Here is a 12,789-nt window from a genome sequence, read left to right on the forward strand (position 1 = left end):
TTTTACGTGATTATATCTTTTTAATTATACCCTGCTCACGCCAGGTCTAAAAAAAAATACTGTTATCTTGAAGGCCTACTTCACATTCACTAATGTTGTCCAGTAATTGGTCAGTGGAGGAGGAAATCCAATTGTTCAACTTGATATGCGATTTCAAACCTGTAGGGAAACCGAAACATGAAAATGTTAAAGTAATAGTGAATAAACTCAACGAACTCGCCAATCCCCAAGATCAAGTCTTTACCGCTGAAGACGTCTGGGAAAAACTTTCCCAATTTTACGACTTGCCCAAAATTGATGTGATTGAGGAAAACGCAAGTGAAACAAGTTCAGAGCTCGATACAATGCCTATTCAAGATGCTTCAGATATGAAATCGAATGATAAAGGCGAAAAGACAACTTCTGCAAGTGATGGAGAAGAAAACACTTTGCACAAAACAGTTGAAGCGCTGGTGAGTGCTAAAGGAAAAGATACGAGTGCTCGTAAAGATTCTTTGCCTGGCGAAAATGATGATAGTGAGGGAGAAGAGGAGATGGCGAAAAGAAAAACTCGAGATACAAGGGGAACCAGAGAGTCAACTCCCAGACGCCGACTAAGACGCGGTGAAAAAGAGATTGATGAGAACAAGTTACGCTTAAGAAACACTGAAAGGCAACGTGAAACAAGTTCCAGTCGACAGCCTGATAATAATGTATATTCAAAGCGGTCAAAGGAGGAAAAAATAGCGAATACAAAACGAGAACTGCTGGAACAAGAAGAAGGCGAGAGTCGTGGAGTAGATGACAAAGATGACCAAGAGGTGAAAGAAGAAACGGACGATACCGTAGAAAGTGAAGAAGATGAAGAAGACGAAGAGATGCAAGAAAATGCAGAAGATGCAGAAGATACTGTAGCAAGTGAAAAAGATGAAAAGGACGAGAAGGACGAAAAAGATGATGAGGTTGGCAAGGACGAGCAAGAACAAGAACAAGAACAAGAAGAACATACAGATGATGATGAGTTAAAACGAAAGAGTAAATCACAAAACAAAGAGGAGGCAGAACAGGATCTCGTACCTGCCAGAAGGACCAGGCTTAAGCGTCGAAATACAGATGTTACGGATCTATCTTCATTAAATCCTAGAAAAAGAACTAGATCTAGTGTCAAGCGCGAGGAAGAACCTGAGAAATCCGAGCAATCTGAGAATTCTGAAGGACCTGAAAAACCTGAAAAACCTGAAAAACATGAAAAGCTTGAAAAACCTGAACAAATTGAATCTACGCGTGTAAATGAACAATCAAAACAAGATGGTGTAGATGCGCATTTAATCTCGTCAATTCCTCGACGAAGAACGAGGTTTGGACAACCACAAGACTTAGACCAATCAAAAGGTGAAAAGGCCAAATCAGATTTAAATTCTAATAGAGACAACAAAAGTGCCAAGGTTGCTACTGAAAAAGAAAAAGAAAAAGAAAAGGTAAAGGGAAAAGTTGACGATTCAAATGAAGCTGCAGGGGAGCTGACTTTAAAGGAACAACCAAAGGAAAATCGCCAACCATTGAGAAGAAGTTCAAGGAAAAGATGAATGAACGGAAAAAAAGACAAAAGAAAAAAGACAAAAGAAAAAAGACAAAAGAAAAACGAAAAAAGAAAAACGAAAAAAGAAAATTACAAACTAATTTAGTTAAATACCATTTACTTCTGCAAGCACTGCACCTGTTTTGTTTATATACTATAGATATTTATATATATATATATATATATATGTAGGTAGATCGATAGATGGCTAAAAAATATAAGTCAAAGTTTTATTCTAAAAAAAAGTTTTATATATTGTTTTGCAAGAATCTCTGCTCGTTTTCATTTTATTTTTCTAAATGGTAACATTATAACTCACTTATCCTCAGCAGTGAAGTAATTCTAATTTTCTGATTTTGTAACACCAATCACTTACTGATGAAAATTTGACGCGTCTAGGATAAAAAATCAAGGTCTTTTTACTCTAGCGATCTAAATTGCGAGATTTGTAAATTCTGGGAACCTAGAAATTAATAAAACTTGGGACCCTGGAAGCCTAGAAGTTTAAAAGCCTAGAAGACTGGGTTCCTGTTCAAAGACTATTTCCCTTGTAAATTCTAGATCATGAAAATGTTGTTTCGCGGAAATCGACGATGCGCTAGGTTGTTCTGCACTTGCACCTGTTTATTCAGGGCACAAGTGCGAACGCAAGTAAGAAGACAAACACAAGCATCACAAGCATCACAAGCATCACAAGCATCGCAAGCATCGCAAGCATCGCAAGCATCGCAAGCATCGCAAGCGTCACAAGCGTCACAAGCGTCACAGGTAGGGACAATACAAGTACCTTCTCTAGAAAGATGGGACAGGGGTGGACGAAAGGATACGAAAAATGCTCGAGATGATCAGCGTGCAACAACTTTTCCGGCATTGCTTGCGTCAATCAAAAGGACTATGGATGCATATCCCCAATGTGTGACATTGACTCAAGTAGGGAGTTTCTATGAACTATACTTTGACCAAGCCGAAGAATATGGGCCCAAGCTCGGTCTCAAGGTTGCTCTGAAAAAGACAAAAAACTTTGACGTACCCATGGCCGGTTTTCCAGTATCCCAGCTAAGAAAATATACAGAGGCTCTAATACACGAACACGAAGTCAATGTTGCAATAGTTGACCAGTCTGATGTCACCAACAAGACAGCGGAAAACATAGTACACCGTAAAGTATCGCGAATAGTCTCACCAGGAACTTTGTTGGATGAAAGCTTTATGAATTTTGAACAAAATAATTTCTTGGCTGCCATATCGATCCCGCCCAACGCAACAAAACTTCCACCAGACCCTGATATGGTGGTTGGTTTGACATGGATTGATATCTCTGTTGGTGACACGTTTGTTCAGCAAACTACCTTGGGCAAGCTAACTGCTGATATCTCGAGAATCAACCCCAGTGAGGTAATTTTATCCAAAGATTTCATTGACAATCCAGCGGAAGATTTTAGTTCTTGGTACCCGCCTTTGCAAGAATTGCGGAAGTTTTTTTTAAGGTACCATAAACTCGATTACGAGGTAACAAAAGTAAAATTTAAAGGATCCCCTCAGATGATAAGAAAAGCATTTGAGGCGTTGGACATGAGAGAACAAGCAGCATTGAATCTCGCCCTTTCGTATGTTGGTGTGAATTTGCCTGAAAAGGATATAATGTTGGAATTACCAACGCGGTTTTATAGTGAGTCTACACTTCAGATGGACCCCAGGACCCGTGAAGCATTGGAATTGACAGAAAGAGTTAAAAGTGGGAAGGCGTCTGTTACGGGAACCTTGCATTCAACAATGAAGAAAACTTGCACTTCCTCGGGAGCACGGTTGTTGCTTCAATGGCTTAAAGCACCTTTGACAGATATTAAAGAGATTGAAAAGAGGCAAAACTTGGTTAAAGTGTTTTTTGACGATAGTCAGCTTCGGTTGAATTTACGGTACCAATTGCAGAACTTACCAGATTTTTTGCGTGTTATTCAAAAACTCTCATTGGGCACAGGAGACCAACTTCACTGTTTGAGAACTATTGCCGATGGATTAGTGGATTTAAGCAAGTTGAAAAACTTCTTGAAAGAAGAATGTTATAGACAACCTGTAATTGGGTCTGCTTTGGAACCATTTCTTGATGAAATTAGAATCCCGTTGCACGTGGCAGAGTCTATTATTGATGCTACTGACTTTTTGATGCCCTCCGAGCTGTGGGAGGATGGCTTTTCAGGCAAAGAAGAGGTAACAGTCGGAGGAGTAAGTGGTGCTACTAATGTAGCTGAAACTTTCACTAGTCTTACTGTTTCCAATTTTTCTACTAAGTTATCTGGCGCGTCTACTACGTCTACCGCGTCTACCGCGTCTACTGCGTCTACTTCGTCTACTGTTGAGAGCGAGACGAACTCTTATACTAACGAATTTTTGGAAAAGTACAGGCTTAATCCCAGCTCCTTGCTGTCGACTCTACGTATTCGTCATGACTATGATCAAACATTGCAATCCTTGAATAAAGACTTGAAATTTTTGATGGATGCTGAAAGAGATTTGTATGCTCAAATATGTCAAAAAATAGCCAGTATTGACCCAAGAGCAAAAATCGCCAAGAAAGAAACGTTAGGTAGAAGATCACACGTCTTGATTATTACTACGAAGGATTCTGCAAAGGAAAAAATCATAAAACTCCTTGGAAATGGAGTGCTTGAGTCAAGAGCAAAAACTGTGATTTATCGCTCAAAAGAATGGTTAGATATTCAACATAATATAAAGGATAAACAAGAGTCGATTGCTGAGGCTGAAGAATCTGTCATAAAAGCATTGAAGATGCAAGTTTTTGACGAGTTGCACGATGTTAGACTGCTGGCAAAAGCAGCAGATTATCTTGATGTCACTTCATCTTTTGCTATCATCGCTGAAGAGAACGAATGGACGTGTCCCAAGATAGTTAATGATACGACATTGAACATTGTTGGTGGTCGGCATGTTGTAGTGGATACCAGTTTAAGAGAGGCGCGCAAGATGTTTGTGCGAAACAACTCATACCTTGATGAAAAGGAACGGATGTGGATAATCTCTGGTCCTAATATGGGTGGAAAGAGCACGTTTTTGAGACAGAATGCACTTATTGTTATTTTGGCACAAATGGGATCATTTGTACCGGCGGAGAAAGCTACTATTGGTATAGTGGACAAGATATTTACACGAATTGGTGCCTCCGATGATCTCTACAATGATTTGAGTACTTTCATGGTGGAGATGGTGGAAACTAGTAATATATTAAGAAACGCCACCGCCAGGTCATTGGCGCTTGTAGATGAAATTGGCAGAGGCACCAGTGGGAAAGAAGGCTTGGCTATTGCATATGCAGCCTTGGTAGCACTTCTTCAAAGCTGTAAATGCAGAGCCTTCTTTGCAACTCATTTTGCCGGAGAGCTTAAAAACCTTCTTGATGCACGGGGCATTGAACAGGATAGTATTCTGTTTTATCGTACAAAAGTGTTTAAATCTTCAGACAGCACGGGTCAAAATTTACCAATAATCATAGATCATACCTTAGAACCTGGAATCAGTGAGAGGTCATATGCATTAGAGGTGGCACGACAAGCAGGTTTTCCAGACCATGTCCTCAAGGAAGCAGAAGTTGCATTGGCAATGTTGTGACGGAGAAAAAAAAAAATAGATTCATGTTACACTTATATAGATATAGATATTTAGATATATATATATATATATATATATATATATATATATTTATATATATATACATATAAATGCTTTTTTTAATATGTTGGTATACGTGCAATTTATTTATTTGATTATTGGGGTGGTCTCTGTTGTGAGTTATTTTGATATTGGTACGGTTGTTGATTGCCTTGCATTTGTTTCATTAATAAACTTTGCAAGTACGCTAATTGATTTGGATCCACACCTGAAGTGTTTGAGGCATGACTTGGAAAAAATTGTTGTGGTTGCTGAATTGATGACTGCTGTTGCGATTGTTGAAACTGTTGAGGTTGTTGAGACTGTGGATAAGTGGGTACCGCATATGGTACAGAGCCAGTAGCATGAAAGTGCGATTGTGCTTGGTTTTGCGGAAACTGGCTAGAATTTGGCGACATTTGATTATAAGGTGGTATCTGAGTTGGTGCACCATAAGGTGTATTATACTGATGAGCTTGCGTGTAATACATTTGAGTTTGTTGCGGGCTCGAATATTGTGCTCTATTGTCTTGATGGCCAGTTGGGGGGTTGAAATTGTATTGCGGTGGCACTTGAGGTACTTGAGGTATTTGGGGAACTTGCGAAACTTGTGGGACTTGTGGGACTTGTGGGACTTGCGGAAGCAGATTAGATGTAAAGCTACGAGATTGGTATTGTGATTGCGTTTGTCCTCGAAGTTGATTGCGAGGAGCTTGCTGTGATCTTGGTACATATGCTGTAGAGTTTGAACCAAAATGTTGTGCTGGATGGTTTGAGTGTACTCGTTGTTTCTTTTCAAAATGGTGCTGCTGATTGTGCGACTCTCTTTTGTTACCACCTACCTGGCTATTGCCATCCTTGCCCTTTCTTTTCTTCTTTTTGGCTTGTTTAGCCGCCAACTCACTCTCATCATCTGAAAATTCTTGTTCTTCTTCTGGTAACTCTTCATCGTGACAATTACTAGCATCTGTGCCCTTGATATGTTTAATGGTATCAGTGTATAAGAATTGGGAGTCTGGAATCACGTAGTAGACGTTTTTACCTTTGCTATTTTTAAACCTCTCAAATTCCTCATCCGTGTTGAACTTAATACTATAAACTGGTTGCTGTACACGTCCAAATATCTCAAATAAAGGACCAATTGGTTTTCGATCCTCAAAACAAAAAATTGAACCTTCTTTTAATATTCTGAATTCTCCCGACGTGAAGGCTTTAACAATCACTGTTCTATCAACAATACCTGTAATTTTTCCGATAACTTCTATGGGTGCATTTTCAGGAACGGTATAATCCTCTGGTAATGATGGCGCTTTCTCTTCAACTTCATTGACAGATTTTATTGGACCATCAATGATATCACCTTCTTCATCGTCAATATCATCAACAACAAGAGAACCACTTTTTTTAGTTCCCACCTCATCAGCATCAGCATCATCGTCATCATCATCATCGTCATCATCGTCATCGTCATCGTCATCGTCATCGTCATTAGAGGAGTCAGAATCGTCTTCGTCAGAAGAGTTAGTTGAACTTGGGCTTTCGTTATCACTATCACTTGAGACATCTCCTACATCGATTTCTTCATCTGATAGCTCTGTAGTAATTTCTTTTGTAAGGGGTGTATCTCCTTTGTTGCTCAGTACCATTTTTTCAGTATCCTCGTTTTGGTCATTGGTCAAGACTTCTTTGCTGGAATTATGATAAACCTCCACTTTGTCAATATCCTTTGGATTAATTTCATCCAACACTGAGCTTTCTTCTTGTGCTTGTTTTGGTGCCTCTTCCTGTGCCTCTTCCTGTGCCTCTTCTTGTGCTACTTCAGACGAGACTTCTGTTACTGGTAACTCCAATTTTGACGGCAGTGTGTTGATCTCATTGTTTTTATCATTGTCTAACGCCATCTTGACATCAGTTGCAATCTGTTCTGAAGATGCTGTATTGCTTTCTAGTTCTGTTTTTAAAAGCATAGTCTCCCCAGAATTTATTGAGGGCTCAAAACTCTTGGTTACTGAAGCGTAGTCCTCACCTACAGTGGCACTCTCATCGTGCTGATCCACCCTAATGTCATCGGATGCCACTTTCGTTTCAATGTTGTATGGTTCATCACTTGCTTCATCCGTATTGGCTACTTGTTCCACTTTATTCTGATTTTCATCTTTTATTGCCTCGCTGTCGCCCATATTCACTTTTGTTTCGTTCTGATTCATCTTGATTGATTATTAATTATGTATTAATCAATTGCTGCTTTTACCAGATGTTATTGCTTTTTGAGCAGGGAAGATGGATAGCTCGCGTTTAAGATGGGGCATCGCGTTCGCAAATATGAACTATGAAATGCGCACTGTGTAAAAGGAACAAGCTACACAAAATTCAATTTCTCAAACTCGAACTCGAACATTCTGTCAAATGTTTTCGCATACTATACTACATAGATCAAGAAGTTGAAGAAGATGCAAAATTGAATGCTTAATTAATTGTTCGTCTAATAAAGCCAAATATAAACATCTTGAACAAGTCGTGTTCTGGAGTAGACTTATTCAAGATACTACTTTGCTTTTTCGAATATTATTTTTCAGTATCAAACACACAAATCGTAGCTCAAAGACTAACTTGTAATTCACATAAATTACGCATCAATTTGTGTGGAAATAAATACCAATCCATACATAGGAAAATCTTAAACTCAATTCCAAAAAAGAAAATATATATATATATTAAAATAAGCAACCAGTTTCATTCAAGGGAAGCAAAAGATCAAGCATAGAAGTCATCTTTGCCATTGAGTAGTTCTAATATACTTATTTATAAACCTCTTACATGTTTAAACAAACAAACAAGAGAACAGTAGATGTTAGTATTTCGTTTTAAACAAATGCTGCTTACACCGCTGTGTTATGAATGCACAGGCACGTGACTTTGAACACAATATATATATATATATATATATTTGTATACAGACACCGAGAACTTAAAAAAGAAACATAAGTGAGAGATACAGGCAGAGAGTAAATATCAATACTTGAAAGTCTAACAAGTACTAGTGATTTTCTCATGTTACGTTTATTATTTTGCAAATGTTGACTATTCCAATGTATCCAACCACTTCTTGTGACTAACTTATGTTAAGAGGTAGAAATTTCAATTGACAATCAAACCCAGTTTGTTATTTGGTTGTATAGTCATCAATAATAAAAAACGTGCAAATCACGTGCATACACCTAGGGCTTTAACTATTTACTTTCTCTTTTTTCCATTTTCTTGTTTCTTTTTTCTTTTATCAATTCTAAACAAAAAAAAGGGATGGACTCCAAAGAGAATTTGTTTACTTAAAGCTAGATACAGAATTAAAGAGTTTGTTCTTGTCCTTAACTCTAGCAGACAATAATAACGTCAGTCTTTGTTGAAAGCGAAGAGCATTGTAAGGAAGATTTGGTGTAGATTGATTGAGTTGGATTTAGTATCTTTATTTTCTTTTTTCTGTTGGTGTGTAGTATGATCCTGTAGTTAGTGCTCTGAAACTATTTTTGTGTCACAATGAGATTCATCAAAAAATTTTCAGTATTCCATCGAAAGAGCGAGCGAGAGTGAGACAGCGAGAGTGAGGGAGACAAGAAATCTGAAAAAAAATATTGGAAAGAAAACATTTCAAATAGGTTTTAGTTTCTCTTTTTTTTTTTTTTTTCGTTTTTTTACCTTTTATAACCAACCATCTTCAGTAATAGTCAATTAGTCAATCATGGGTGCCTACAAATATTTAGAGGAGTTGCAAAGAAAGAAGCAATCCGATGTCATGAGATTCCTTTACAGGGTCAGATGTTGGGAATACAGACAAAAGAATGTCATCCACAGAGCTTCTAGACCATCAAGACCAGACAAGGCTAGAAGATTGGGTTACAAGGCCAAGCAAGGTTTTGTTATCTACAGAGTCAGAGTCAGAAGAGGTGGTAGAAAGAGACCAGTTCCAAAGGGTGCTACTTACGGTAAGCCAACCAACCAAGGTGTCAACCACTTGAAATACCAAAAATCATTGAGATCTACTGCCGAGGAAAGAGTTGGTAGAAGAGCTGCTAACTTGAGAGTTTTGAACTCATACTGGGTTAACCAAGACTCCACCTACAAGTACTTTGAAGTTATCTTGGTTGATCCTCAACACAAGGCTATCAGAAGAGACCCAAGATACAACTGGATCGCTAACGCTGTTCACAAACACAGAGAAGCTAGAGGTCTTACCTCTGCTGGTAAGAAATCCAGAGGTATCAACAAGGGTCACTTGTACAACAAGACCAGAGCCGGTAGAAGACACACCTGGAAGAAGCACAACACCTTGTCCTTGTGGAGATACAGATCATAAGTTCGTTGTTGAGCTCATGCTGCGAAAGTTTTTATCACAAAATTTTGTTGGCTGTTTAATATCTTGTATGAAACTCTATACATAGTGAATTAAAAAATATATTGCAGCAGTAACTCCTGTGCTGATCTTGTTAAACTTGCATTTTGATATGTATTCTTGTTTCTTTCCTTCATTCTCTCTAAGTTTTTACTGGTTTTTTCTTCTTTTTCTTTTTTTTTTGTTTTTTTTTTTTTTTGCATTTCACTAATTTTCATCTTTTGTTTCGAAACAGGGTTGAAAAGGTAGATTTTCTTCCATCATTGATGCAAGTTAATTACGCTTATTTTCAAATGCTTACTAAATAGTAGTTGGATCTACAGTAACATGTACCAAAGTAATTGTCGTGGACTATGCCATTCATCGTGTTAGCTATATAAATTGAGTCATCGTTCCTATATTGTTAATTTTACTCTGTCTTTACTTACAATCACACGTTAATTAAGTTATGGTTCATATTGGATGTAAGGAGTCAATACTAATTAAATAAATTTGTGAGTAGAGAAAATATGAACACAAAGAAGACGCAATCTAATTCCTTTTACATTTTCTCTTTTTTCTTTTCCTTTTTTTTTTCTTTCTTTCTTTTTTTGTCCTCTCGCTTTTACTCCGTTTCCCCTAAGATGAAAAAAAAAAAAAAATAGAAGGCGTATCAACTCTCCATTCTAATCAAGTTTGGGTCTCACGTTATCTCAAGCTGTTCGACGAAATCAATTGAAGAATACTTTTTTTCTTTTTACTTTTTCTTATTCTTTTCCTTTTTTTCTTTCCTTGCAAATATCAATTAGCTTTCTTTCTCCATTAGCTTCTTTCACTATTCAATACCTTTTCCTTTATATATTCATATATATATATTTATTTCTTTGGGTTTTCTGAAATAATTTGCCAAAGAAAACACAAGAGGTTTCGAAACAACAGTACTTTTACATTTGTTGTTAGAATTGATTGATAGCATTCATTCCTAATAAGCATAAATTTCAAAGCAGATTATATATATATATATATATATATATACATATATAAAAGAAAATGACCGAGCACAAGCAAACAGCTATCTTGTCAGTCTACGACAAAACTGGTCTTTTGGATCTTGCCAAGGGATTGGTTGCCGCTAATGTGCGTATTTTGGCATCTGGTGGTACCGCCAAGTTGGTTCGTGAGGCTGGTTTCCCTGTGGAAGATGTTTCCTCAATCACCCACGCTCCAGAGATGTTAGGGGGAAGAGTTAAGACATTGCACCCTGCTGTCCATGGTGGTATTTTGGCAAGAAACTTGGAAAGTGACGAACAGGACTTGGCCGCACAAGGAATCGAGAAGGTTGATTACGTTGTTTGTAACTTGTACCCATTCAAGGAAACTGTTTCAAAGATTGCAGTCACAGTTGACGAAGCAATTGAAGAAATTGATATTGGTGGAGTTACTTTGTTGAGAGCAGCAGCCAAGAACCACCAAAGAGTCACCATTTTGTCCGACCCTAAGGATTACTCTGGATTTTTGAGCGAGTTAAAAGAAGGGAAAATTACTACTGAAACTAGAAACAGACTAGCTTTGAAGGCATTCGAGCACACAGCCGATTACGATGTTGCCATTTCCGATTTCTTCAGAAAGCAATATGCTGAAGATGTTTCGCAATTGCCTTTGAGATACGGTGCCAACCCACACCAAAAGCCTGCTCAAGCTTTTGTTTCACAAGGTGAGTTGCCATTCAAGGTCTTGAACGGTTCTCCAGGATACATTAATTTATTGGATGCCTTAAACTCTTGGCCATTGGTTAAGGAGTTATCAGCTTCCTTAAACTTGCCAGCAGCTGCTTCATTTAAGCACGTTTCACCAGCAGGTGCCGCAATTGGTTTGCCATTATCAGATGTCGAAAAGAAAATCTATTTTGTTGAAGACATTGAAAACTTGTCACCATTGGCCAATGCCTACGCCAGAGCGAGAGGTGCCGACAGGATGTCCTCATTTGGTGACTTTATTGCTCTTTCAAACATTGTTGATAAGCCAACTGCTCAAATCATCTCCAAGGAAGTTTCTGATGGTGTTATTGCTCCAGGATACTCGGATGAAGCTCTTGAGCTTTTGAAAAAGAAGAAAGGTGGTAAATATTGTGTGTTACAAATTGATCCAAACTTTACACCAGACAATTTGGAAAATAGGCAAGTTTATGGTGTAACTTTACAGCAAAAGAGAAATGATGCCATCATCAAAGGATCTTCATTTAAGGAAATCGTTTCTAGAAACAAGGACTTGACCGAACAAGGTGCTATTGATTTAACTCTCGCTACCATTGCCTTGAAATACACTCAGTCGAACTCAGTTTGTTATGCCAAGAATGGTATGGTTATTGGTTTGGGTGCTGGTCAACAGTCAAGAATCCACTGTACAAGACTTGCTGGTGACAAGGCTGACAACTGGTGGTTTAGACAACACCCAAGAGTTTTGGGTTTCAAATGGGCCAAGGGTGTCAAGAGACCTGAAAAATCCAATGCCATTGACTTGTACGTCTCCAACCAAATCCCAACCGAAGAACCAGAAAAGTCTGAATATGAGTCCAAGTTTGAAGAGGTGCCAAAGCCATTGACAGAAGAAGAGAGGAAAGAATGGTTGAGCAAGTTGAACAATGTTGCGTTGTCTTCAGATGCATTCTTCCCATTCCCAGACAATGTTTACAGAGCTGCTAGATCAGGTGTCAAGTTCATTGCTGCTCCAAGTGGTTCAGTAATGGACAAGGCTGTTTTCAATGCTGCTGATGCCAATGACATTGTCTACGTTGAGAACCCAATCAGACTTTTCCACCACTAACCGAGTTGTTATTTATCTTTTAAATATATGCAAACTTCTTTATAATTGAATGAATGATATCAAGAAAATAAGAGAAAAAAACAAGAATCTTAACCAATTAGGAAATGAAAAAAGAAAACCAATCTAACAACAAGAATCAACTACAAATAAAGTACAGTTGTAGTTGAAAAATAATATTGTAGAGTGTTGGAAAAGAAAACTAAGAGAGAGTAGAATTCAAGTAGTAAAACTTGTGGAGAAAAGTAGCGCTACCCTTTACTTTAGTATTCTATTTTTTTTATTTTTTTGAAATTAAAGAAAAAAAATAAAAAATAAAAAAATAAAAAAAAAATATTAAAAAAAAAATATATATATATATAAATAAACATGCTCGTTAAGT

At 37.7% G+C, this 12,789-nt stretch overlaps 5 protein-coding genes across 5 annotated transcripts; 4 read left to right on the plus strand and 1 right to left on the minus strand. All coding sequences in view use genetic code 12, as the record gives it.

Moving 5' to 3' along the window:
- Nucleotides 1–92: 92 nt before the first annotated feature.
- EAF7 (esa1-associated factor) lies at nt 93–1,565 on the plus strand (the record flags this gene model as incomplete). The annotated part of the gene is made up of 1 exon (XM_001525371.2): nt 93–1,565. One exon carries the CDS (start codon nt 93–95, stop codon nt 1,563–1,565), a length of 1,473 nt encoding a protein of 490 aa, XP_001525421.2.
- Nucleotides 1,566–2,128: 563 nt separating this feature from the next.
- Nucleotides 2,129–5,182, plus strand: msh1 (MutS protein 1; the record flags this gene model as incomplete). Its single annotated transcript, XM_061119415.1, has 2 exons — nt 2,129–2,133; nt 2,191–5,182. The coding sequence occupies 2 exons, from the start codon at nt 2,129–2,131 to the stop codon at nt 5,180–5,182; spliced, it is 2,997 nt and encodes a 998-aa protein (XP_060975398.1).
- A 155-nt stretch (nt 5,183–5,337) lies between these two features.
- Nucleotides 5,338–7,428, minus strand: PVL30_002849 (uncharacterized protein; the record flags this gene model as incomplete). Its single annotated transcript, XM_001525373.2, has 1 exon — nt 5,338–7,428. The coding sequence occupies one exon, from the start codon at nt 7,426–7,428 to the stop codon at nt 5,338–5,340; it is 2,091 nt and encodes a 696-aa protein (XP_001525423.2).
- A 1,529-nt stretch (nt 7,429–8,957) lies between these two features.
- On the plus strand, nt 8,958–9,572 carry RPL15B (60S ribosomal protein L15B; the record flags this gene model as incomplete). Its single annotated transcript, XM_001525374.1, has 1 exon — nt 8,958–9,572. The coding sequence occupies one exon, from the start codon at nt 8,958–8,960 to the stop codon at nt 9,570–9,572; it is 615 nt and encodes a 204-aa protein (XP_001525424.1).
- A 1,065-nt stretch (nt 9,573–10,637) lies between these two features.
- On the plus strand, nt 10,638–12,410 carry ADE17 (bifunctional phosphoribosylaminoimidazolecarboxamide formyltransferase/IMP cyclohydrolase; the record flags this gene model as incomplete). The annotated part of the gene is made up of 1 exon (XM_001525375.2): nt 10,638–12,410. The coding sequence occupies one exon, from the start codon at nt 10,638–10,640 to the stop codon at nt 12,408–12,410; it is 1,773 nt and encodes a 590-aa protein (XP_001525425.1).
- Between the last annotated feature and the right edge of the window lie 379 nt (nt 12,411–12,789).

The sequence above is a fragment of the Lodderomyces elongisporus genome, chromosome 3, assembly GCF_030384665.1.
Source record: "Lodderomyces elongisporus chromosome 3, complete sequence".
NCBI classification, from domain to species: Eukaryota; Fungi; Ascomycota; class Pichiomycetes; order Serinales; family Debaryomycetaceae; genus Lodderomyces; species Lodderomyces elongisporus.